We start from the raw sequence: 26,562 nt of genomic DNA, 5'->3' as shown, positions 1-26,562 counted from the left end.
AATTTATATGTTCAATGCTTTCCTGGTAGGATTAATGAACTAACTATTTTGGGTAGATGACATTGGAAATATTGATCAAAAGATGAGATGCCGGACATTAACGGTGCATCATCGTAGAGTCCCACTGGAACCGGGCAATGACGAAGCAGCAAAATGCTTTTCATTCACAGGCTGCTTTTAAAGGGGCCCACTTTCACTGCGTCTCAACAGCACACACAGCCATAACGAAATGAATTTGTAATGGCCTAAAAGTTCCTAAAAAAGGGATAATTATACATCTTGGATGACTTAGTTGATGCATCATCAATGCAAAACCAACATCAAAACAGGATTAGTGTTTTATGTAAATAGTTTAATATTAAATAAAAAAAGACTCCCATATAAAAAGAAAGCTAAAGTCCACAATTTAATCTTCGTCTTTTTAAACACAATTATTGAAAACAAAAGGGTAGAATGAGAAAAATACTTAATTACAATTCCCAGAAAAAAATTAACAATTTGTCTTTTTCTCTTGTCTCTCCTTCTCTAACAATATAAAATCAAAATCAAAAGGCATTAACTTTACATATGTACAAATATCCTAGTGTAGAAATTGCATAATCTGCTATCTTTTCCACTTCTATTATTTTTTTTCATTAAATACAGCTATTTATCTTAGGGCAGGGCAGTGTGTTTGGAGAGCTCAATCAGTGATATGAAGAAAACAGGTAGTCAGAGATAGAGATAGGATGTCCACAGTAACACAACATCACACTTTTTCATTCAACTACAATGACATAACGGTAATGAAAGTGTATAGCTCAAAGTATCCCTATGCATGTTCAAAGACTTCATTCCACTTGAACATTTAGGACTGTGTGGACAATGTGACATACCCACACACACACACACACACACACACACACACACACGGTCTGGACAATATGACAATGCACTGAGTGACATCACAGTGTAGCTGGACATTTTTGTATCTTTTTTAATATTTCATTTTCTTTTAAATACAAAAATAACCAAAATTTGTAGCCATATAAATCTAAAATAATTGTGGGAGTTTTGAAACGTATTGAATGGTTATTACAGGCTACTCACACTATTCAGAAGTGCCTCGAGATGTGGGCGTGTCTACCCACGCAATTTTGAAGACTTCAAGTTTAGCGTTTACTGTTTTTCTCATGTCCTATGGTAGATCTTGAAGTATGAAGAACAACAAACCTCATGAACATTGCACCCCACATTGCACAGCGACTTTGTAACAGACATACAAATAAATAACCACAGAGGAGACAGTGAAAGCTTGATAAAGAAAAAAAAAAAAGATGTTTTTTTTTTTCTTGGAATGTGAATACCAGTTAAATTCAAACCGGTTTCAGAGAGAAATAAACGCGTTTTCACTGGTGGTTCACATTCAAAATTATTTCCACAAGCCTGACGAAAAATAGATATATACATATAGTTATATGTATATATAAAGATAACAATGTTTTAAGGTTTTAAATTTTTTTTAAATAAAAGATGGTTGTTCCCTTTTGACATTTTTTCCTGACATTTTTCCAAACCATAGGAAAGACTTTTGAAGTAAAACCAGTGACTTTTTATTTTCTTTTTTTTACCTTGGATCGAAGTCGCACTTTGTCGAGTAACCGTGAATTCAACCAAACCTTAACGCTACACAGAGGGCCAGACTAGAGAGGGCTCAGAAACAGCACTGTTGTCCAGCACACTGCCAAGATGGACGCCATACTCATACAGAACACATACACACACAAACACACAAACTGATATTCATTTATACTCACTCACTTTCAATGGAGAGCAAACGTATCATTCAAGTAGATGGGCTCATCCTGACTCACAGTAAACACAATGAGAGGAAACAGTACATGTTCATTTGCTTTTTTTCTTTTCCTATCTTGTCAACATGACTCCACAGCCGTTCATTGGCCAATCCCTGACCAAACCAGCCAACCATTCTTTTTTCTCTTTCCGAGATCCAGGAGAGAAACTAAGTGAGCTAAATCCCCTCTGGATCCTTCTGTGTTTCTCAATCTAGAGCTCTCCTATGTTTCCAATAGTGTTTTCCTTAATATCTGACATGACGGTATAGTATTAGTGCAGTTGTAAAAAAATTAGAGAACATTTCTTTAGACAGTAGACGGTGATAGAAAAGGGAGAGGCAGGGTGAGGGAGTGTAGCCGAGGGGGGGAGGGGGGAGGGCGTCGGACCATCCTGATTGGTCCACAGCACTGGAGTGACCTCTTCCTCTCCCACCAATCACTGCCTCTGAGACCTGGCTCCACGTCGCCGCCGTCCCCGGACCGACCTCTCGGGCTTCAGCAGGACCGCCTGCGAGACACGAGCATTCAGGGGCCACAGTTAGTACACACACACACACACACACACACACACACACACACACACACACACACACACACACTGTTCCAATACACACAATGTGGGGTGGTGGTGAAACGTTTCTCACCGTGGGTCTGGTCTCCTCTAGGCCTGGGGCTTCCATGTCTCTAAAGTCTTCTAGAACATTCTGTAGCCTGGGGATAAAAAAACGACGTCAATCTCAAATGACATTGTGTACGGTTTCTTGGTCCTGGTTGGATAAAATGTCCTTACTCTTTCAGACATGGTCTTGAAATTAGATGCTTACGTACCAAAACCAATAATATACTTGGTGCCCGGGAGCAAACGCAGTATTAAAACATAATCTTACGTTTGTTTCCTCTTCCTTCCTCTCCTGGCTCCTACCGTCGGGGCGACCTGATCCTGAGAAATGTCAGAAGACAAGATCAATTGCAAATTAGTTGCGTATCAAAAGAAAGATCCCTTTTTCATAACTTGGCAAACAAATCCTGAAACCCTGTCTATATTATATCTAACCAAGCTCTTTGAGCGGGGAAACTCAAAGGGTCCTGCACACTCAAGAGAAGAGAGGGAGAAAGCCCCACGCCACTTCATCATGGAGGGGTGGGGAAACTACCAAGGAACACCTATCGGAGGAACTCGTTACTGGTCGAGGAACGAGCAGCGTTTTATGGGCTCCATTGTGGATTCAGCTGCTAGCCAAACAGCCATGATCAACAGCTAGTTTGTGTGAGTCATGCTGGCAAGGGTTACCCAGGGAGGAGACTGATGGGCAGGATGACGAAGGATGGCAGGCAGGCAGGCAGGCAGGCAGGCAGGCAGGCAGGCAGGAGGAGGAGGAGGAGGCTCAGGATGAAGGCCTGATAAGCTGATATCACTACAGTATTACGTGGACCACTTAGGAGGTTGTGATGAATATGTGATCCACATATTAAAAAATAAAGGCCAATGGTGGAAATTACACAATTCCCGAGAACTGTATTCTGAGTAAACCCTTGCAAGAAAATGTATGAGAGGGGGAGGGGGGGGGGCACTGGCGGACAGCCAGTGCCCCCCCCCCCAGTTCCAGACTCTGCAGCTTTTTTTTTTTTTTACAGTTTGTGCAAGTCATTGACCATTTATCAATACGTAGACCGGGTGCGGAGAGAGTCTGGTCAATAATAAGGGTGGGATCAGCTGTTTGACACTGCCTCGAGACACTGGGCCCCCCCGACGCTGTCTGGAGCGGCGGATTGGTCTCGCACGCCCAGATCAGGGCGTGCTTCCTAAACTCTTCCCGTGGAGGAAGAGGACAGCCCCACTCCCCAGCGTCATTTGGGAAGGGATAACGTCAAATTGTGGCACAACACACTAAATCATGTCTGCCCATTCAAAGCAATAAAGGATGGAGGGAAATACTAATATTCTAATTCCGGGGTCCCCCCTGGATTTTTTTACAGGGTGTTGAAGGCGATCCCGACCACTCACACCATGCGTCGAGGGGGTTTAGGGGGAGACATATACAGGAACCCCCCCCCCACCATGATCTCCTTATAAAGATAACTACAAAACTCTTAGGGGACATGCTTACCCTGCCCTGGTCCGTGTGCAGCAGCATGGCCCCTACGCCGCCCTCCTCCTTGGGCCGCCCGCCGGCCCCGTCCCTGGGGCCCAGGTAGCCCCCGGCCTGACCCAGGGTCACCCCGCACTGCCTCTCGGGCCCCGGGTGTCCGTAGGGCCGGGAGTCCGTCTTGGCCTCCTCCAGGTAGATGGGGGGCAGCGGGGGCTCGTGGTGGGTCTGCCCCTCGGCCACGCGGGCCCCCGTCTTCCTCTGGGAGGTGGGCGAGGAGGCCCCCGCCTCGCTGGGCTTGGGCGCGCCCTGGGCCGGCGAGTGGGCGGCGGCCTCCAGGCTGAGGCGGGACAGGTCGGGGTGGCGGAGGGAGCAGGCCCGCCGGGGGCTGAGCGAGGCCGGGGCGCCGGCCTGGGGCAGCGGAGGGGGGTGGGCGGAGGCCTCCTCCCCCAGCGCCGAGGGGAAGGAGACGGGGGGTAAGGCACAGAAGGGCGAGGCGGGGTCCGCGGGCCCCGACTGGCCGCCGCCCTCCTCCTGCTCTTTTGCGCTGACCTGCAGGAAGGAGGTGTAGATGGTGTCCATGAAGGAGGTGTACGGGTCGATCAGGCCCCCGCCGCCCTCGCCCACCCCGACCCCCCGGGCGGAGCCGCCCTCGGGGCCTCCTCGCCGCTGGGGAGGGGCGGGCGAGCAGGCTGGCAGGTCTGGAGCCGGGGACCGGGTCGGGCTGAGGACCACCAGGGGAGCGGGCTGATTGGCCGGCGTTTCTTCGCGGGGGGCGGGGGTTTGCGTTCCTCCCAACGACATTGGCTTGTCTTCCTCGGTGGGGGGTGCCATGTTGAGCTGCAGAGTCAGCGAGGGGAGGTTTTAATAACACCGAAGTTGGATAAAGATGGCGAGAAAATAAAAATATATATAATAAAAGTATTTGTATGAGCTAACCTGACTATGTTAATTATGGGACATTTCATATGTCTCTACCTGTATGTTGTTGAGCAGGTTGATGGCTCCGTCAGGGCCCTGCAGCAGAGGCATGCCCAGCGCAGAGGCCTGGACTGGGGGCAGGAGCAGAGCTCCGTGCCCCAGACCCACCATGTTGTGAAAGCCAGCGAGGCCCGAAAGATCACCTACAAAACACTCACAAAATGAGTCTATATGATACAAATGTTGATTAGTTCAATGAATGCTAATAAACTAGCTTGCTAGACATTTTCTATTCCTCTCTTTGCATTTTGGACCGGAGTTTCTCCTCCAGCGGTTTGACAATGGCCGGTTATTTAAAGGTCAGCCATTCAGTTGTGCAAACAAACAAAATAACCCCAAAACCTAATGAACTTAACATAAAGGGCAATCAGCCCAAATGTCCCTGAACCCCACTACTGCGGCCTGCTGGCAGTGACCCACCGAGCACGGCCGGGTTGAGCAGCGAGGGCAGCAGCTGTTGGAGGAGGTGGTTGTCCTTGCCCTGAAGAGGCAGCGGGATCAGGGTGTCGCCGGCGGGGTCAGAGGTCACCTGGGGAGATGAAGCGCGGGAGAGGGGAGGAGGAAGAGGAGGAAGAGGGCTTAGACAATGAGGAACGCACGCACTCGGTCGGGGGGGGGGGGGGGGGCAGCGATAAACGCGGCCGAAGCCTGCCTACGCAGTAAGTATCCACCGATGTTTCACCGCATGGGACGCTGACAAATATTTCTCTAAATCGATGAAGATGTATTTTCGCATGCAACAGGGTTTCAGACAACAAATCCATCGGCGTGAAAGAAAACAGACCTCGGTTAAAAATACATTGAAGGGGGGGGGGGGGGGGTGTTAGGAAAGGGTTTAAGCGTTCTTTTAACAGGAAAGCTCCGTGACTAAAGGGGAAGGGGACGACAACAATGGAGCAGCCACAGGAGCGAGCGGCGCTGTTGTTCTAAGGGGAAAGCTGTGGGAGGACACGAGAGAAGACACTACGGCGGAGATAGGCGGGCTCCTACCTGAGGTGGGGTGTGTTGGGTTTGCTGTGCAGTGGGGGCTAGCTGGGTGAGGGGAGGTGGGTGGAGCTCCGCGGAGCCGGCCAGCGCGGCGGCCAGCAGGGCGGGGCTGAGGGAGAGGAAGGCCCCGGGGTTGGGCGAGAGAGGGGAGGGGAGGAGGAGCGCCTGCAGCGCCTGCAGGGAGCCCTCGGCGGAGTTGGGAGGAGGAGCAGGGTGGTGGTGGTGGTGGTGGTGGTGGTGGTGGTGGGGAGGTGGGTGTGGAGGAGGTGGGAGGAGGCCCTGCAGGACCTCTAGGAGACTGGGCCCCTGGAGGCCCGAGGGGTCCAGGAGGCCCGTGCTCTTGTCCAACGGAGGGAGGCCGTCGAGGGAGGCCGGGAGCTGCTGCGACTGGTGGAGGGGGAGCTCCAGGCCCAGCTGGCCCAGTCCTGATAGTCCAGAGAGAGGTAACATGGGGCCGTGCTGTTGGCCCAGCAGCAGGGAGGCCATGAGCAGAGCCTGGAGGCTGGGTTTCTCCGCCAGCCCCAGATCGGCCTCCTGCCCGGGGTTGGAGGAGGGGCCGTTCGGGGGCAGGAGCGGGTTCAGCAGGCCCAGCGGCAGGTCGCCGTGGGCGCCGAACAACAAGGGCAACAGGGGGAACAGCGGGTTGCTGTTCATGTGCTGTTGCTGTTTGTGTTGGTGATCCTGGCCGTGCTGCACCGTGTCTTGCTGCTGCATCATCAACTCTGGGGACTGGGGGTCGGCCGCCAGATGCTCCGAGAGGTTCTGCTGGGAGGCCGGACCCTGTCCCTGCTGCCCGCACATCCACATCCCCCCGAGGGGCAGGGAGGCCAGGACGGCGGGGTCCAGGAGAGAGGGCAGCCCCCCGGTGGTGGACAGCAGCTGAAGCAGCTGCTCCTGGTTCATGAAGGGGAAGGCCTCGGCCAGAGAGAGGGTGGTGTTGTCCGCCAGGGCGGAGGGGGTGCTGGGGCCGGAGCTGTCCCCGGGGGGCTGGGGATTAGGGCTGCTGTGGTGGTGGTGGTGGTGGTGGCCCGGTGTAGGGCCTCTGCTAGTGTCTGGAGAGGGTTTAGCCCCCGTGGAGGTGGTCTCAGCGTCAACACCGACACCCTCTCCTGGTTCTGGGGAAGCACAATGTTGTATGTATGAGAAACAACCCGATACATATTCTGCGCATTGGTTAACTTTCCCAATCATTTGAAGCAGCGGGGTATGACAATCCAACAAAGAAGAGAACAAAATACATTATCTGAGTACAACTGTGATTTGTGTCTCCCACAAAACCCTTTTGCCTCCAGATTTCACACAAAGCAAAGAAGTTTGCGTAATGCGGTTTGAGTAATGACAGCGCTAACACAAAAGCCCATCCAACCTTCTCGTCAGTAAACACAGTCTTTCCTGGCCCTTCATCAAACAACAAGCGAGTCGCCCGGGTAATAAACCAAACAACATCGCTCACCTGCGCTGTGGTTTCCCATCTGGGTCCGGTCCGAGGAGCTCTGCTCCACCTGGGGGGAGGTGGACGAGGAGGCCAGGAGGTTCAGGACGTGGTTGCTGAGATCCAGAGGCTTGGGGGAGGTGGCCGTGGCCGCGGCGCCCTGAGAATAACTCAGCTCCCCGGGCGCCGGCGTGTCTGTGGCCTGCGCTGCCATGGAGACCAGCAGCCCTAGGGACTCCCGCGAGGGCGCTCTGGAGAGCGACCCCGCCGCGCGCTGGTGAACGGGGGCGGGGCGCCTCTGTTGTTGTTGTTGTTGTTGTTGTTGTTGTTGTTCCGAGGCGGAGGGTGAGGGCGTGGTGCGGGAGCGGGGCGAGTGGGGGTTGGAGGGGGAGCAGAGTCTCTGCACGGGGCTGGACCTGCTGGAGTGCGTCTGGGACGGAGAGGAGGAGGGCGGAGGAGGCGTCGCGGTGGGGAGGGGGGTGGTGCTACTGGGCCGGCTGGGAGACTGAGTCTTTAGGGAGCGGCCGTGGGACGAGGGCTTGGAGGCAGACAGCGGCAGCCTGGGGCTCTGCCGCTTGCCGCCCTTCCCGCCGCTGCCTCCGCCCCCGGCTAAAGACCCCAGTTGGGCGGAGGCTGAGATGGTGGCCGCGGCGGAGGCCTGAGCGTTCTGGACGCTCAGCAGGTGCAACAGGGCGGAGAGGGGCTGCGTCGGGGGATCCAGCCCCGGCGGAGGCCCCGTGTTGGCCGTCAGGCCTGTAGTGAAGTCCAGGGCCTCCATTTGTCTGGAAGGCCCAGCGTTGGGCGCTATTTGATTGGCGGCAGCTGGTAGCCGTGGGGGGATCTGTCCGGGGGGGAGATGGTAGTGGTTCTCTAGAGCGATGGCGTGGTTGTGTGCGGCTGAGGTAGAGGAAGGGTGCGAGGAGGGGGGAAACGACGAAGAGGTGGACAGGTTGATGATGGCGGTGGAAAGGAGGTCTCCCGGCGGCGTCTTCCGGGGCCCGTTGGCGAGCTGCTGGGTCTCTCTGAGCATGCTCAGAACCGTGGGCGACTGCCGGTGCCGCTTCCGGTGTGAGGCGTTGCGCTCCACCGCGGGGGGTAAGTGATGAGCGGACGCCACCAGGGACTGGGCCAGAGGGTGTGATGGAGGGAAGAGGAAGGAGGGGTGCGGGGAGGGGTGCCTACTTGCAGAGATGGAGGAAGGAGGGGGGTTGTGGTGTAAAGTGCTGTTTTTTACCTTCGACGACTGCTGCTGCTTCTGTAGTTGTTGCTGCTGCTGCTGCTGCTGGGTCTCTTTCAGGAGCTCCAGAGGACAGGTCGAGCTCGCCGGGTTGCTGCCCGTGTGCGAGCTCTGGCCCTGGGTGGTCTGGTTAGCGAGCTGGGCCTTGGCGGCAGCGGAGAGCAAGCTGCTAGCGGGGAAGGACGTCGGGTGCGGCGGCCGGCTCTGATGGTGGTTCAGGAACACCCCCAAAGGCAGACCAGAGGAGCCGAAACCCAGCGGTCCCAAGTTCCCTGCGGAACCCACACTGCTCATCGCACTCCCCACTTTCTCCAGGGTGAGGGATAGGTTGTGGGGGAGGCTGCTGCTGCTTTGGTTGGCCAGTAGGGCGGCGTTGGAGGGGAGGGGGAGGGGGAGGTGGTTGTGGTTATTAGTGCTGCTGTTGCCTGAGTTCTTAAACTGCTCCAAAATGTCCTCTAGCTTGTACTTGGAGAAGTGCAGGCTGGGATTGGGGGAGCCGCCGGGGAGCGGCGAGTGCGGAGAGGAAGAGGAGGAGTTCCTCCTCGGGGGGAAGGCGCTTCCCATAAGCCCCCCTCCCCCCTCGCCTCCCCCCTGCTCCGACAGCAGGGAGGAGGCGGAGGGGTGGCGGGAGCGCTGGCGCGGCGAGACGCAGCTCATGCTGTGGATGGAGGGGGAAGGGGCCGGCGAGAGGGAGAGGGGAGACCCCGCCGCCACGTGGGGGTGACGGGGGCCCGGGGCCAGCGGGGAGGAGGGCGGCGGGGAGAGGGGCCCCAGGCGAGGCGAGCCGGGCGTGTCGGGGGTTTTGGGGGTGGACCTCTGGCTTTGACTGAGATTCTGCGGCGTCGCGGTGGGGCGGGGCGACCGCTGGGCGGCGCCGTACGGGAAGGGGGAGCCGGTGGAGGCGTTGGTGGAGGAGGAAGAGGACGACGACGAGGACGACGACGAGGAAGAGGAAGGGAGGGGAGGGAGGTGAGGATGCTGTAGTCTCCTCAAAGCGTCCAGGGCGTGGTGGGAGTTTGTGCTTGTGTGCCGGAGCGGGGAGGAGCCGTTGTAGGGGTACAGGGGCCCCGGGGAGGTCCGGGGGCTGGTGCAGCCCGACGGCGGCTGGAGGTTGCCGTGGGCGCGGGCGGGGTGGGGGTGGGGTTTGGGTGGGTAGGCACAGCGCTCCTCTTCCTCCCGGTCGGCGCGCCCGCCCAGCGCCATCCTCTTTGGCTCGCGGTGGTCCGACAGGCCGCTGTGGCGCTCTGCAGGCGGAAAGGTCCGGAGGGAGGCGAAGCAACGAAAACAATCAGTTTTGCGGCGGACGGTGTAAAACAGAAACAGATGCCTGGTGGAGGGCGTACGATTGGTTCACTTCAAATTCAACTTCAAGTTAGGTTTTGCAAAACAGATCGAATGGAAAAGTAGTAAAACTACACCGAGCCATCTTGATAGCGTGAGACAGACCGAAAAAACAATTATAGGTGTATTAAAGCAGTGCATTTTGAGTTTATGTACATGTTTACTGCAGGAACAAACCACAAAGTCAATAGCATCCATAGCAATATCAAGACTGTACAGTAATAATGCATCATAGTTAGCTTAGCCAGCTAGCCTAGCAACACCAGTATATGGCTATCACTCTACCTGGAGGATGGAGGGTGGCAAAGGGCAGCTGTGACGCCTGCATGCTGCGGCACAGCGTGGCCATGGCAACCACTTTCCTGCGATGGTTACAGAGTTTGGTCATATCCTGCTCCGCCTTGCCCAGTGGTTGGCTGTGCTGCTCCACCTTAACAGCCGTGCCAAAGTTGAACACCTGCACCCAATGGATTGATAGATGGGTTTTAACAACTAGCGTTAGGGAAGAGGACACAGGGCATACAGAGGCTTCCATTGAAGATATCCGGGTTTGGCATGTAAACAGCTACATGAACACAAATGAATTATATTTATTTGTATTCATAATACAAAGAATGTCAGATTGGATTATTATCACAAATTAATACTTGCAATTTTCCAAAACTGTATTGGAATTTAATAAAGCAGCATTAATAACTACAAAGGCGAACATCTGCTGTCAACATCTGTTGTCGGTACAGGCTGCTGCAGTGTGGACTGCAGCATGGGTTGTGTTGGCAGAACAGTAAAGAGATTTAAAACATAGAGCGGAAAAAGTGAGAATGACATGCCGAAAGTACGAACACAGTGCAGAAGGAGAATGTCATGCTGAAGGTACGATCACACAGCAGAAAGAGAGAGAATGAAATGCAGAAGGTAGGAAACAACGCAGTAAGAAAATGACATGCAGAAGGAACAAAACACAGCAGAAGGAGAGAGGACACGTAGAAGGTACAAAACAACACATAAAGAATGAGATGCAGAAGGAACGAAACAACAGACGCAGAGAGATTGACAGGCTGCTGGTATAAATCAATGCAGAAAGACAATGACAGGCCAAAGGTACGAAACAACAGAAACAGAGGATGACATGCCAAAAGGTACAAAACACAGCAGATAGAGATGGCATGCCGAAGGTACGAAACACAGAGCAGAGAGAAAGAATGACATGTGAGGGAGATATGAAACAGCATATAGAGAGAGCGAGAATAACATTCAGAAGATAAGTAACAGAGCAGAATGACATGCAGAAGATATGAACCAGCGGATAGAGAGAGTGAGAATAACATGCAGAAGATACGCAACAGAGCAGAAAGAGAGACAATGTCATGCAGAAGATAGAAAACGGCAGACACAGAGAGAATGACACATGAAATGACTGCACGCCGAATTTCGAACCCAAGCATCTGTTTGTTTTTTGCTGACTCACTGATCTGGCTCCTGTGTTTGAGACAGCAGCTTACCATGTGTCTAGTTGTGTGAAGTTTTTTTTTTATGTGATGATGAACCGTGCTATGATGATATTACCTTTTGGATGACAAGTGGACACTCTAGGCCACATTTGCAGGTGCCATCGGTCAACAAGTAGGCCTTGACCTCCTCCAGAGAAGACAGGCAAGTGCCACTGGGACTACAGACCAGAGGAGAAATCCACGTATTAAGCACAACCCAATTCAATGCAATAGTCACAATGGGTCTCCTCACAAAATTAAACGACTACCTCTAACCTAAACTGCCAGATGACTCAATGTTTGAATTACAAGATATGCCAAACACACCTTCCAACACCTTGACAAATTAAAATATTTCAACAACCAAATTCCTACTTTCCTCTCACGCAGCGCCTTCCACACAATTTGATTTCCAAGAACAACAGTTCAGGTCTGACGGCAATTTTTTTGCGGTCATGTAATTAATAGAGGATAGTTATTCAAGCAAGACAGTAGAGTCTTACAGCATTCAACAACGCGAGTCCTCTATATATCCCTGTCCATGCAAGAAACTTTTCAGGAATTGATAAAAGTAACTAACATATCTATTCAATCTGGACAACAACGCCTTACACAGTTTTTTTTACAAAAGAGAATATACGATTTTTATGTTGCCACTATTTAAGTCTGAAGGTGAAGCATTAGCACAGATTGGTCAAGGGGGTCTTAAAGTGGCGCAAGAAAAAGAAAATAATACATTTTAGTTTCACAAACCTATCAAATGAATCAAATCAAATGATTATGTTCCCTTTGTGGGCCCACAGAAAGCTCTGGCACTGCAGATTCTTGGTTCGAGTCATATTTTTCCATGTCGTTACTCAAGATGGTGAAACCATATCCTCGCAAGCATCATTTTTAAGGTAGAAGTTCTAGTAGAAATAAGGGGGATTGCTCAAGAGTGGGGCTCAAGTGTGACACAAGAATAGCTGGTGAAGACACTGTTCTTTTTGTCAATGAAAACAAGAGAATCTACTTCCATTAGACATCATTCAATTAGTGTCAGAACTCAATTAATTCCACTAGAAACATGTGATTACGTGGGCCTATGCCCTTGGTGTTCTTTGTAGTTCAAGCCATTCACAAACACCTCCGCAAAGGATCCACAAACAGAACCAAAGGCAGGATACTCTTTATGAAAAAAAATCAAAAATTCCCCCACCTCCAAACCCTCCACTCCCAAGAATACCGCACATTCGACAAGCAAAGTTTTGTTTTGGAAAGCTTGGGGCCAGATGTCCCAAATTCCCAATAATGGTTTCAGGCCCAACACGATGAATGTTTTCACATATCCACGTTTGAATCCAGCATGCTGTATCCATAAAACCTGACATGCATGTCGCTACAGTATGATTGGTGGATCAAATTGAAGGCAGCGCTTGGGAGCCCCGTGCCAGAGAAACCACTTAACCAAAGTGTTGAAAAGACAAGCAACCAACCGACCAGGGTATCTTGAGGCTGTTGCTGTCACTAGGCGGAAAATCACACAGTAATTTGTACCAGTGAAATGTGCGACACTGAACCATAGCTAAAAAGATGCTCAGCCATGCCTTATTTCTCCGGCACAGTGCATAAAAACAATGCCATTTTTTGGGGAAGCAGATGCAATTTTTGGAAAACCTAAATAAGCCATATGATTTGCTAAAATTAACCCCAATGTGCATCAGCAACAATAGCAGATTTGAGTGTCTATTTACTATGGTTGTTAATCAATACACACATGAAACACACATGCATGCACATACACATCCACACATTGAACTCTTAATAAACATTCACCAATACACATCTTTAGCTGTGAACAAAACATTGACAAATATATGCAGTAGAGTCCTAACATATTGTAGTCTATCTTGCAGTGTTGCTTAACACCAGCTATATTGAAGCGCCACATTTCCACACTAACTCCATATATAACCAATAGTACCATTAATCCCTGTATACATGAACTTAAACACCTTAAAGAGAAAATCCACCCTACCTGACATAGAGCACCTGTCCGCTCTCTAGCCGGCGCTGCCAGCCAATGGGGACGTGTATTGCTATGGCCTGGACCCCATCCTTGTCCCCACTGACAGTCTCGCTGCCTCCCATCATTTTGTGACGTCTGTCTTCCAGAACCTGGGAAGAGCACAGAAAAACAAATAAGCACCAATCTATTGTTTAACTCACATCTGAATGGTTGTTAGGAAGTGCATCATAGCTGAAACGAACGTGACAATTTGATTAAAAAATATATAAAATATTGTATATTTATTTATATAATGTACAGCTGTATTTATTTCAGATTCAGATCAATGATGATCTTGACAAATACCCATATAAAAATAATCTATTAATATCTTATCTATAATCCACATATGCATGTAAGACGACAGGTTAAAATAGATTTGTACTTGGAAACTATAGCCACACATAATACTTGCATCCGTCTCACAGTATAACAGACTGCATACCTTGTCATCTTTGGAAAGCCAGGATCTGTTTAGGCTAGGATATCCGCGGTCCGCTGTGCATGCTGGTTGTTTGGAAGGACAGACTCTGAGAAACACCGATTTGATGTTCCGTAAAGGCTGTGCTTCCTGCGAATCCGCTATTCGGAAAATAACTCCTTGAGAAAGTCCTCAGTTCATGTCCATGTGAAGGGCTGTCGAGAGAGCAAAAACGGATTTATATAACAGTACACCATCTACATATTGTATGCCGTTATCTTTTAATTAAACCACTGACCTACACGACTTTACATATGCAATAACAAGCGTTTTAAGGAGCGACGACCACCATGAAGTGGGAGGGTGTGTTACGCCAGGCCTGTGTACTTTGATTAGGCGATGTTACGTTACGAAGCTACGTTACGAAGCTAATCTGCAGCTGTGGTTATAAATAAGTTGAAATCCAACACGCTGACAGCTTCAAAAAGAAACACCAATTTGCTCAAATTGACATTCAGTATTTCGCGATGAACCACAACTGCCCAAACATGGCAAACCAGAATGCAAAAATGTGTGTTTAGTAAATATGGACGTGGATACCAATGCTAATAACCAAGCTAATGGCTAAGCTACTTTGCTACTCTACTTTGTGCAATGTTGTCGTGACAGCTGTCAGGCGCACTAACCCTTAATAGCAAAAGTCTTGTGAGGCACAATTTAAAAACGAACGAACGCACAACAAGAGACATATGGTCCCCGTCTGTAGTGGGGACATCGGTGGCGTCTACCGGGACTAGTATCAGCTGAACGGGTCGGGTTTTCTCTGCGTTCAGCCCGATGTTTTCCAAGTTTTGGACTCTCCGTTTTCTCTAGCTCGCGGGAGAATCAGGAGTTAGCCGCATGCTAGCCAACTAGCTGAAGATTGTTTTGGATACAGTTGCTCTGCTTCTTAGAAAGCATCAAATTAACAACGCAAACTACTTAGATCCGATACGTGTGCGTTCAATTGCGTGACCCTCGCAACGTCTCCTAGTCCGGTTTAAAAAACAAAGGGCGACAACGGTTCATTTTACTGCGCCTCGGCTCCCAGGCTAATATTAGCCAAATAGCTGGGGTGAAGAGCTAGCATGGGTTGAAATTTACTTGATTCTTCACTGTCCCAAGAAGAAGGATGTCCCGCTCCGGCTGCACAATCACCCGACCCTTACTCCCGTCACTCTTTCATGAAATAACCGTGCAATCCGATATGTATATCCAACATCTGAATCGATCCATTAATCCTTAATTCATAGTTAGCCCACTGTTATTTTTTTCTTGCAGATTCCGTGCAAAAAAAATAATGGAGTTTTCTATCGCGCCTGCGCAATGGTTTGGGAGAGTGTATTGTACCCGACATGCAACGGGACCTTTGTGGTGTGTTCCAGACATGTCTCGAGCTCCTTGATAAAGGATACGATAAGAAGCAATTGCATAATAATAGGCCTACGACAGATGTCTTTCTATAAAAGAGCACAATAGATCCGGGTGTATCCCATACTTCTCTCTTTAGTCCAGTTTATTATGCCAAACTGTAGCACCAACAATTTAAACATATCTCTAAGATACCAACACATTGCATTTGACAAACTGGGTTAAATCACATTCTCCCAAAGGAAATCCATTCATATTATGCAGATCATATATTATGTGTAAAAAAACAAAGACAATAATAATCTAGATGGAAACATTTGTATTTTATTAATTTGAAATATTATCCTGCTGCTGAAGTGGGAACTGTACCATATGTCAGAAGATAAAATAAAAATATGTTAAATGAAACCAGCCATTTGTATTTTTTTTATCCTACTAATTAGCACTAATTTGTATAGAACAACACAAATGCATGTCCAGGTTCTGCTCCAAAGGTATCCTTGACCCCACAATGGATACAATTGAATAACATATTGCACATTATGGCACAACTTTGGGCACGCCTATGATACAAAGCACTGAGAGTTCACATTCAAGGGCACACAGTGGAAAACACACCAAGGACAGACACCTATAGACACATACACAGTAGAGCCATCCCAGTATAGAGACACCCTGTTCTCTCTATACTGGGATAATACAGGTTAAGCAGTTAGGTCGAGGCATCCAGAATTCAGTATTTTTCACTGAAGTGTTTAAAACTAGTACAATGATAAGTGTTTTCATTAGTTCAACACGGGGTGTGTGTCCGTGTTTGTGCAGACGGGCAAGAGGGACACATGAGTATCTGTCCCCCCCCCCAAACCCCCCCATCATCTGTGCCCAGGCTGAGGTCCTCAGCTGTCTCCAACAGTCACTTTGACGCTACAGCACCCAGTCATGCACATACACAGGCCCACATAAACACACATAGACACACATGCACACAGGCCGCCATTCACACACACACGCACACAAATTCTCATATGATCAGACCCCGGAGACCAAAGAGACTAAAAGCCCTTAATAAATGACGCAGAGAGAATAAACCTGAAGAGAAAACGGACCAGGACTCTCAGAATTGGGAAGAATTTAGGGCCAAGCAAAGGGAACATTTTGGCCTTCTGGGTTGCTGTTGCCCCGTATCCACTGGTTTAAGAGGCATTTGAAGAAAGGTGAGAATAACTTGTTTCTATAGTGGTTAGGCAGCAGTGGAGTTGGAAGGATTTTATAGCAACCCTCCAAAAAACAAGGATTTATCATTGTTACTTGTTCATTGAGAGAATTTGTTGCCGCAAACATTCAACTGGATGAGAAAAGAGCTGTTTATTTCCTTATCTGTAATTCATTTGAAGAATATGAACAGATTGGGTATAGTTTTGTTTAAAAAATATATAGAATTGTTTAAAAAAAGATATAGAATACTTCCTTTTTTTACTTTTACTGTCAGGGAACTAAATTTAGCGGTGATGAGATTGGATACACTTCCCTGCCATAGTTGGCCTGCCATCATTAGGTCCAAAATTGTGATCAATTGTGGGCATGCATAAAGATGTGTATGCATGCATATTCTTTTCGCAAATAGAAGTATTGGGAACAAGCAGAAAGAAGCAAAGAGTCAAAACTGTTTGCATGTAACCTTCATTTACCATTATTGCGTCCTTAAGACACATGTACATATACAGATTAAATTGCAGGCTAAATAAATGTGAATACTCAACAGAAATGGGTTCAATGAGACGAAGCAGATCAGTTCGTCAGTGTGGTGAACGAGGATAGTGTGGTTCACCAGAAGAATGCTAATAGCCAGCGTACATACTCCCAACCTTTGGTGATTCGGACGAGCCATGCAGAATGTTTGTTGAACTTTTATTTCCAATGAAGATGCTTTTAGAGGATTGTGTATGATTTGTATGATAGTAAAATGTGTTTGTCCCTGTATGTTGGTCTGCGTTAGGAGGCGTCATACTGAAACCATGGACGGGTGAGTGAAGGATCCTATTTCTGACCTATGGCTTCTGTAACTTTAGTGCTACATTTGGCCCAGCTTGGCAGCTATTTCCTTTTAGTCCTCATTCCAATTTTAGTCTGCTTCATTTGGTGCTAGCCTAGACTGAAAGGAGGTGATCAAACACAATATATAGAGTGCAATCCTATGTAAAATACTTGATGGTATTGTAAGAATGGCCAAATGGAACTAACTTTTATACTCATGTGTGTGTTTGTGTGCGTGTGTGTGTGTGTGTGTGTGTGTGTGTGTGTGTGTGTGTGCGTGTGTGTGTGTCTGCGTGCATGTCAGGGAGGATGACAAGAACTCGGTGGATATCCATGATAACCCCCCAGCGCCTGACAACTTTGTGAGGGAGGAAGGTGACACTGTGAGTGACAGCTCAAGAGAAGCATCCCTATTAGAAACGCACGCTTCACCATTAGAGACACAAACGTCCCCATTAACAACACCACCCTTAGCAACAGACACTGCATGGAATGTGTCTTTTTTGCTTGTCCTCGGCACTGTGCTAACTATTACCATTATTTTACTTACTAATTACGTTGTAGCACTAGCTTATACATTGTGGTAAACCTTCCTAACCTAACCTGATTGCTAGCAGCACAAAAATATTTGACTTGAACATATTTACTAAACGGTAATGGGGTCCATGGTAAATATAGGGCTTGTTTATATGAACCAAAGAACCTTTGCATCTAAAGGTCTTTATTATTCAGAGGTGAATTATTAGTATATTATTTCGATTTAATGCTTCCATTTACTTGTCAGTGTTGCCTGGATGATACAAATGCTGAAATTGCTGCTTTTGATTGGCTCCAGAAGGCACAAGCGGATGTTACTTATGGGATCACCCTTTGAAACCCATGTTTTTGGAAACATACATAGTGAGACAATAACGTCAGCGTCCACCCTCCCCTCAGTAACCCCCCCCCCCCGTGTGCCTCCAGGTCTACTTTATCTACGATGAGGAGGTGGAGGTGGAGGAGAAGGAGCCGGAGCCTCCCCCCGAGCCGGTGGTCATGATCAACGACAAACCCCACAAGTTCAAGGACCACTACTGCAAGAAGCCCAAGTTCTGCGACGTCTGCGCGCGCATGATTGTCCGTACGTGGTGACCTCATTCTATCTCTCTTGGGATAGGAAACATATAAAAACAAATGATGCTGCACCAAAGCGCTTTCACCGCTGCCAATGAGACGGCTGTCTAGAGTTGCTGACATTTTCAGTTCCTTTATTTTGTGACATGTTCAAGGAATAAATGATTGGACAATATACCTAAATACCATTAATCCTCAAAATGTAAAACAATTTTGCAGTCCAATAAATAGAAAAACACCAAATGTTTGTGTCAAGGACAGATTCATTGACCTCCCCTTGGCTTGTTTTTCAGTGAATAACAAGTTTGCTCTGAGGTGCAAAAACTGCAAGACCAACATCCATCACTCGTGCCAGTCCTACGTCGAGTTCCAGAAGTGCTTCGGTAAAATTGTGAGAAATGTTTTATACTTTTACTTCCTTCCTACGTACCAAAGCCAAAACAACAATGACCTTTCCATACCAAAATGTTAACTAGATAATAAACGGGAGTTGTACAAATGTTATTAGGAATAGGGTATTTCCGGTTGTTAGTGGTGTAATGCTCAACAATGACTCTTTCTTGTTCGTTTTGTTTTTGTAGCCTCCTGGCTTCCGAAGGGCCTACAGTTCGCCCCTGTACAGCAGTGACCAGCCAGACCCATGTGAGAACACTGTTACAGACAGGAAGACCGTACAAAGGCATAACCAGTGATTCGGAATCATGATTGTGAAATGCTTGCTATGCTAAAAGGGCCCTTATTTTATGCTGCTTTCTTTAACCTGAGCTTTGTATTGAAAGAAACCCCCACAAAGACAAAGCTTGCATAGTTAAAAGTTTAGAATTTGTTTATTATGTAGCCTATGTCAGCGAAAGAAATTGCATTGTAAATATGAGGTATTCATGTAAATCTGAGCATGTACCGCAGACTGACTGCTCTGTCCGTCTCCCAGCTAACACCAACCGTAACGACCCGGTGTTCGACACGCTGCGTGTGGGTGTCATCATGGCCAACAAGGAGCGCAAGAAGAACGACAATGACAAGAAGAATGTGAGTTCCATCAAGTTGTTTTTGTATGAAACCTGGAGGCAGCATTTTAATGAAATCAACGTGATACATTTTCCTCACTATAATAGCTACTACACCATTTACCAAACCATAACATGTCTGGGAATCTGTTAGAAGAGGTTGTGATGCTGAAATTACTCTATTCTCCCAGATGATGATGATGATGGAGGAGGAGGAAGAGGAGGGCGGGCAGCCCAAAGAGAACGAGGGAGGGGGGGAAGGTGAGGGATACATAACGATGAAGCTTTGCATTGAATAGTGTCTGCAACCCTGCTCTCAATGTCTGCCATCCATGTATAGGAAAACCGGAAGACCAGAAGAAGGAAAAAGGAGGAGACAAGGCGGATGAGAAGGCAAATAACATAGCTGATGTTTAGTTTAAATTCCTTTAACTATAAGAATACATGCAGCGCCATGTTTAACATGCAGGGATGCTCTGCCTACATACTAATTTACATAGTTTCATTTTTCAACATTTCTTCAGACGTATATATATTCAAGCTGTTATTTGTATACTTGCTGGTGTACAGAGTAAGGGAGCATTCTCCCAGTCTCATTACTACCTGGCCCTTTACCGCTTCAAGGCCATAGAGAAGGATGACCTGGACTTCCAGTAAGTACCACATGCCATTATGCAGATTATGAAGCCCATTATGAACATTATGAGGCCCATTATAAAATGTATGGCCCTGTTAAGAGTTTTGGAATTGTGACTCTTGCCATTGAAGCGGAGAATTATACAAATATAAACTCAAATTTGGTAATAATGTATTTGACACCCAAAGCCTTAAAACCCACAGCATTTTGTACTCATGGTTACTTTTATAACCTACTGACTGTATTCGTATAGCCCCGGTGACCGCATCATAGTGCTGGATGACTCCAATGAGGAGTGGTGGAGGGTAGGTGTAGAATCTTTCAACTCACTTATTTGACCATCCAATTGGTTTGTGTCTAACCAAACAACCAAATGTATTCTTTAAAGGGGACATATTATTCCACTAGGTGTGAGTGTGTTTAGCCTAACAAGCCGTTTTGAAAATCCGCCCCATATGACATCACTAGTGGGCGTGTCCACCTAGATCTGTGCTTGATAGATGACCAACATTTACTTCAGTCCACTGGGTAGGCTGGTAGACTGATCTATCCAGCACAGATCTAGGTAGACACGCCCACTAGTGATGTCATATGGGGCAGATTTTCGAAACGGCTTGTAAGGCTAATCACACTCAAACCTGGTGGAATAATATCTCCCCTTTAAGTCACATTTTAAAATTGTGAATGTGTGTGTTTGTGTGTGTGCAGGGGAAGATGGGGGAGAAGACGGGCTACTTTCCTACCAACTACCTGATTAAAGTGCGAGCTGCGGAGAGGGTGTACAAGGTGACACGTTCCTTTGTGGGGAACAGGGAGATGGGACAAATAACACTGAAGAAAGACCAGGTAAGTTATGTTTGTGTGTGTGGTTGTGCGCGTGTGTGTGTGTGTGTGTGTAAGAATAATTATTATCAAATGAAAGAGTGAGTTAAATTCTAGATGTTTTAAATTCTATTGACTTCCATTATCCAAGTATCTATCTATCTATCTATCTATCTATCTATCTATCTATCTATCTATCTATCTATCTATCTATCTATCTGTCTATCTATCTATCTATCTATCTATATAAAGTCTATATTTATTGTTATTTGTTGTTTAAGTAATTTCTGCCTTAAATTTTTTAAACTGCCAATATGTGAAATTGTATAATTTGAGACCCTGCTAGTCCTGTTGCTTGTTACGCTTTATGTATATATATATATATAATCTTTTTTTTTTTTACAGTATTAGCACTGACTCAAATGCCATTTTTTCCCTGTGAGGTTGTATGATTGGGTGCCTTGGTGACCAACCCAGTTTTAAATAAATTCAGTAGCACTTGATAAGTTTCCGGTCCGTTTCAGATCGTGGTGAAGAAGGGAGAAGAGAAGGGGGGATACCTGAAGGTCAGCACTGGACGCAAACTGGGCTTCTTCCCAGCCGACCTACTGGAGGAGATCATCACTGTGCAGTAGAGGCTGCTATAGGGCTGGGCCTTACAGATCTACTCTACATCAAGACATGATCATAACATGTTTCTTTCCTTTCTTGCATGTGATGTCCTCTATAGGGAGCCAGAGCAAAACAGATGATATAGTGGTCTGGCCGTTGGTCTCCCTAACCCTTATATAGTAATTAGTCTGGCCCAAAGTACTTTAATCTAGATGCTTGTATAGAGCTATTTATGAATATATAAACAAGTATCATATTTGCGTTTCATAGTTTTATGCAGAGATGTAATATTAAAATAGAATTTGGTTTTGGATATTTGATTTGGGGCTAGCCTAACTTGAGGATGAGGGTTTTTTTTTCAATGTACTATTCTTTTTAAATGTAAAGTAGATTAGAGCATAGTATATTTTCATATTGAATTCATCTAGCATAAGATAGATATAGAGGCTTCTAATAAAAACATCAAGCTAAACATTAAGTTGATGTTTCATTGAAAATATATCATATTTTTATGTGATTATAAAAGGAGATACTTTTAAAGACAGAATGTATCGTTACAATAAATATACAATCACTTGTATATCATTAAAGTCCAAGCTTTGCACAAAGTAAAATGTGGTACCAGATTATCTATGGGGAACAATATATATGTTGCCTCATTATACCATCAAGATGTTCACGTTTGAGTGCAGCAGAGAACCAGAATCTTCACCATGTCACCATGCCTCTGAGATGTCCTAGGCTCTTTTTTGACACACAAAAAGCCCCGTATATGTTGAGTATCAATACATATTTTGTAGTGGTTACAGTCAATATTCACCATTTCATCTTAATAGGATTTGCCTAATCTGCATTTTTGCCACGTTATATTTCATGTAAAGAAAAAAATACCACAGATACTGTTTGAATTCCTAATTACCAACAGCGGCATGTGTAGGCCACTTTTGATCCTTTATAAAGGCCTACTGGTTCCAAATAACATTAACTGTAACGTAAATATTTTATTTTGGTTGCCATCTAGTGGATAACAAAAGCAAAAGTGTTTAATCACATTTTATTATTTCCAGGTGAGTGATTTATTTGCGCCACAAGTGTGGCGTTGAGTATATATCATTATATCATCATTGAGTATATATCTGAAAAGCTAAATCTTTTATACAAAGCACATTAGTTGGAGTCTATACTTCTTTATATAACTTTTTACACGAACTGAAGAGAAACAGGGATTCTAAAGTGGATTTAAACTGTGATCCCATTGTCCAACGGTAACCTAACACCTACGTGACATTTTTATCTGAACCGTTTAGTTGGACTTGCAGTATCATAATTATCAGAAGTACTGGTGTTAAAACTACAGATTGCATTGAACTATTCTGTTTCACACAATGTTCCAACTGAAATAAATTTAAAGAGTAGGCCTAAATTTACTGATTGGCAAAGCATTGTGGGTAAGACTGTTGACCAAATATTATCCGTTTAACTAATATGTATTGTGACATGAATCTGCTTTCCTGCTAAGGATTAATTCACAATAGTACAAATATATATAGATGAATGACAAAATAGTTATGTACGTATAGACCAAGTCTTATATTGTAATGACTTGTTTCTCAACACATTAACTGTGATATAAGAGTGCACATTGACTGCCGTCTGGTGGATAGAAAATATTTCGTCTCCTTTATTACTTTCAGGGAAGTGATTCATTGATACCTCAACTGTCGGGCCGAATTAGCAATGGAATACACACTTTACTGACTAGTCAAAACAGTAAAACTAAATTTTGGGTCCGGTCGATTTGATTTAGACGCGGAAAGAAAGCCCCACCTTACGGCAGAGCATCAAAAAATTGGTTGAAACTCATATTGTTCCTCTCCACGGAAATCTTTAGTAAAAGGCAAAGCACTGTCGGTAGTTAGCTGTTTCACGTGTATGTTTTAGAATAGCAAATATTAGCCATATATATATAAACTAAATATGTGTGGTGACATTAAATCTTCCTTCATGCAAAGTTGTTGTTCACATAATTGAACATATAGATGAATAACTTAAGAGTTAGGCTAGTCCACAGTTTTGACTTGTGTGGAATAGCAAAAAGTGCAATATGAAAAGTGCACATTGACTGCCATCGGGTGGACAGAGAAGAAAAAAGTATTTCGTCTCATTTCTTTACTTTCAGTGAAGTGAATAACTCATACCACAACTGAATTGCCGAAGTAAAACGCACTATGCTGAGGAGTCAAATAAAGAGCACCGCTCACACCTTTTGGAGCCAGACTAATTTTCTTGGACATGGAAAGAAAGCCCCACCTTACGGCAGAGCATCAAAAAATTGTCTGAAACTCAGATTGTTCCTCTCCACGGAAATCTTTAGTAAAAGGCGAAAGATTTATGCGATCTGAAGAGAAACTTGAATTACTCTACATTACCGTTCAAATGTCGACCAATTGTCCAACCTAAGACCTTCAGTAAGGGTTTTCAAACAAACTACTCTATACTTTAGTAATAATCTTAAGCACTTGTGCTAAAACTACAGTTGGCCTTGAAACATTTTGTTTAACACAATGTTCCAATGGAAATGTAATTGAAAGATTACATTTACCGTTTCGCAAAGCACTGTGGGTAGTTAGCTGTTTCACGTGTGTTTTAGAAGAGCAAATATTAGCCATATAAACTAAATATGTATGGTGACATTAAATCTTCCTCCATGCAAAGTTGTTGTTCACATAATTGAACATATAGATGAATAACTTAAGAGTTAGGCTAGTCCACAGTTTTGACTTGTGTGGAATAGCAAAAAGTGCAATATGAAAAGTGCACATTGACTGCCATCTGGTGGACAGAGAAGAAAAAAGTATTTCGTCTCATATCATTACATTCAGTGAAGTGAAAAATTCATACCACAACTGAATTGCTGATGTAAAACACACTTTGCTGAAGATCAAATAAAGAGCACCGCTCACAACTTTCGGGGCCAGACTAATTTTCTTGAACATGGAAAGAAAGCTCCACCTTACGGTAGAGCATCAAAAAATTGTCTGAAACTCAGATTGTTCCTCTCCACGGAAATCTTTAGTAAAAGGCGAAAGATTTATGCGATCTGAAGAGAAACTTGAGTGTTGCTCTACATCAGCGTTCAAATGTCGACCTTTTGTCCCCCCTAAGACCTTCAGTAAGGGTTTTCAAACAAACTACACTATACTTTAGTAATATTCTTAAGCACTTGTGCTAAAACTACAGTTGGCCTTGAAACATTTCGTTTAACACAATGTTCCAATGGAAATGTAATTGAAAGATTACATTTACCGTTTCGCAAAGCACTGTGGGTAGTTAGCTGTTTCACGTGTGTTTTAGAAGAGCAAATATTAGCCATATAAACTAAATATGTGTGGTGACATTAAATCTTCCTTCATGCAAAGTTGTTGTTCACATAATTGAACATATAGATGAATAACTTAAGAGTTAGGCTAGTCCAGTTTTGACTTGTATGGAATAGCAAAAAGTGCAATATGAAAAGTGCACATTGACTGCCATCTGGTGGACAGAGAAGAAAAGAGTATTTTGTCTCATTTCATTACTTTCAGTGAAGTGAACAATTCATACAACTGAATTGCCGATGTAAAACACACTTCGCTGAGGAGTCAAATAAACAGCAACGCTCACACCTTTTGGGTCCAGACTATTTTTCTTGAACTTGGAAAGATGTCCCCAACTTGCGGCAGAGCATCAATAAAGTTGTTGGTACTCACTCCTCTCCAATGAAATCTTTAGTAAAAGGCGAAAGATGTATGTGAACTGAAGATACTCAAGAGTGTAGCATAGGAAAATAAAAGGGCCTATATTTGTTCGTCCTTGATGCCGAGTAAAGCATTTGCAGGATAGTCTTACTACGCGCCGCAAATCTCGCAAGTGTCACAGCACAGGGCGATTGCAGCTCTGAGCTAGCCCTTACTGATTTATTTATCGTCGCGTTGAAGGTACGTACGTAGTACGATCTACTTAAGCGCAGTGACATCTTGTGGATTTAAAGGAATAACAAATATCTGCAGCTACTTGAGTAACCGTTATATGTTCCGTACATAACAAAGATATGACAAAGCCAAATTTATATTTTTAATATCACAAAATAGTCACAGCAAACCAAATTGAATAGTGACAAACATGGAATGCAAGTGGCATGAACAGTTTCCAAATACATTTCGTCCTCTGGCCAATAAGATACATTATACCAAGGTGTAAAAAAGCAACAACCTTAAAATTTATATTGATATTAAAATAACCACAAGCTTTCCATGATCCTTTCATGTAATCAACTGAATAAGGCCTGCTATGTTGTCAACATAAATCAAGATTTTCTCTGAAAATATTTTTTAGCTCTCACCATCCATTAACTTGTATCTTTAAAATAATGTAGAGGCATTGCATCCCCATTTGTGTAGACCAACTGAAATGGATGATAGCTTGAGAGTTTATATTAGTATGTCCACGTTAAATGTTTAAGACATTCTATCTCAATGACCCAATAGAGATATGTTTGGACAATCTTGATCAAGACTAACAAAATAAAACATTTAATTAAATCCCATCAACAAAACATATCATCAAATCTTAAAAAGAAAAAAAGTTGAACACATGAATCAATTAATGCTAATAAAGTGAGAAATTCAAAAACATCGTAAAACAAACCAATAAGAAGCCATCTTACACTAATCTTGCCATCTGGAATGCAAGGAACTATAAAAGACTTGAATGTTGGGAAAACATTATGATTCCCCTCTTAGCTGCTAGCACCAGGCAGACGCTATAACACCGCAATGTTTGTAATATCGTTGAGACGTTTTTTGTTTTAGTAGTCATATAGGTTACCGGTCATGTTATGTGCTACGCTGTATGTGCCATTATGTGCAAGTGTAAGATGGAAAATTAAATGACCATCCTTTAAATGCACAGCGAACGTGGATCAAAAAGGTCACAAATGCTCTACGAAGCCCACTTCAGACAACCAGAGTGAAAAATATCAACGGGGAGACAGAACAGTTGTGGCTGTTGTGCTACGCTGTGTTATGTTG

At 45.6% G+C, this 26,562-nt stretch overlaps 2 protein-coding genes across 2 annotated transcripts; one reads left to right on the top strand and one right to left on the bottom strand.

Annotated features, from left to right (window-relative positions):
- Positions 1-351: 351 nt before the first annotated feature.
- mbd6 (methyl-CpG binding domain protein 6) lies at positions 352-15,177 on the bottom strand. The gene is made up of 13 exons (XM_079741286.1): positions 15,002-15,177; positions 13,883-14,073; positions 13,408-13,547; positions 11,467-11,569; positions 10,186-10,357; positions 7,344-9,803; positions 5,894-7,005; positions 5,324-5,432; positions 4,901-5,046; positions 3,944-4,762; positions 2,723-2,775; positions 2,480-2,546; positions 352-2,343 (listed from the first exon to the last, which is right to left on the bottom strand). The coding sequence occupies exons 3-13, from the start codon at positions 13,521-13,523 to the stop codon at positions 2,272-2,274; spliced, it is 5,229 nt and encodes a 1,742-aa protein (XP_079597412.1). The 5' UTR covers positions 13,524-13,547; positions 13,883-14,073; positions 15,002-15,177; the 3' UTR covers positions 352-2,271.
- A 2,098-nt stretch (positions 15,178-17,275) lies between these two features.
- LOC307079171 (SH3 and cysteine-rich domain-containing protein 3-like) lies at positions 17,276-21,516 on the top strand (the record flags this gene model as incomplete). Its single annotated transcript, XM_079741298.1, has 12 exons — positions 17,276-17,291; positions 17,607-17,685; positions 18,266-18,422; positions 18,709-18,806; positions 18,997-19,057; positions 19,347-19,444; positions 19,614-19,683; positions 19,763-19,815; positions 19,993-20,075; positions 20,313-20,364; positions 20,768-20,905; positions 21,406-21,516. Exons 1-12 carry the CDS (start codon positions 17,284-17,286, stop codon positions 21,514-21,516), a joined length of 1,008 nt encoding a protein of 335 aa, XP_079597424.1. The 5' UTR covers positions 17,276-17,283.
- Positions 21,517-26,562: the final 5,046 nt, after the last annotated feature.

The sequence above is a fragment of the Pollachius pollachius genome, assembly GCF_949987615.1.
Source record: "Pollachius pollachius genome assembly, chromosome: 8".
NCBI classification, from domain to species: Eukaryota; Metazoa; Chordata; class Actinopteri; order Gadiformes; family Gadidae; genus Pollachius; species Pollachius pollachius.
Note: the sequence above shows the minus strand (reverse complement) of the source record. Positions and strands in the feature narration are given on the sequence as shown.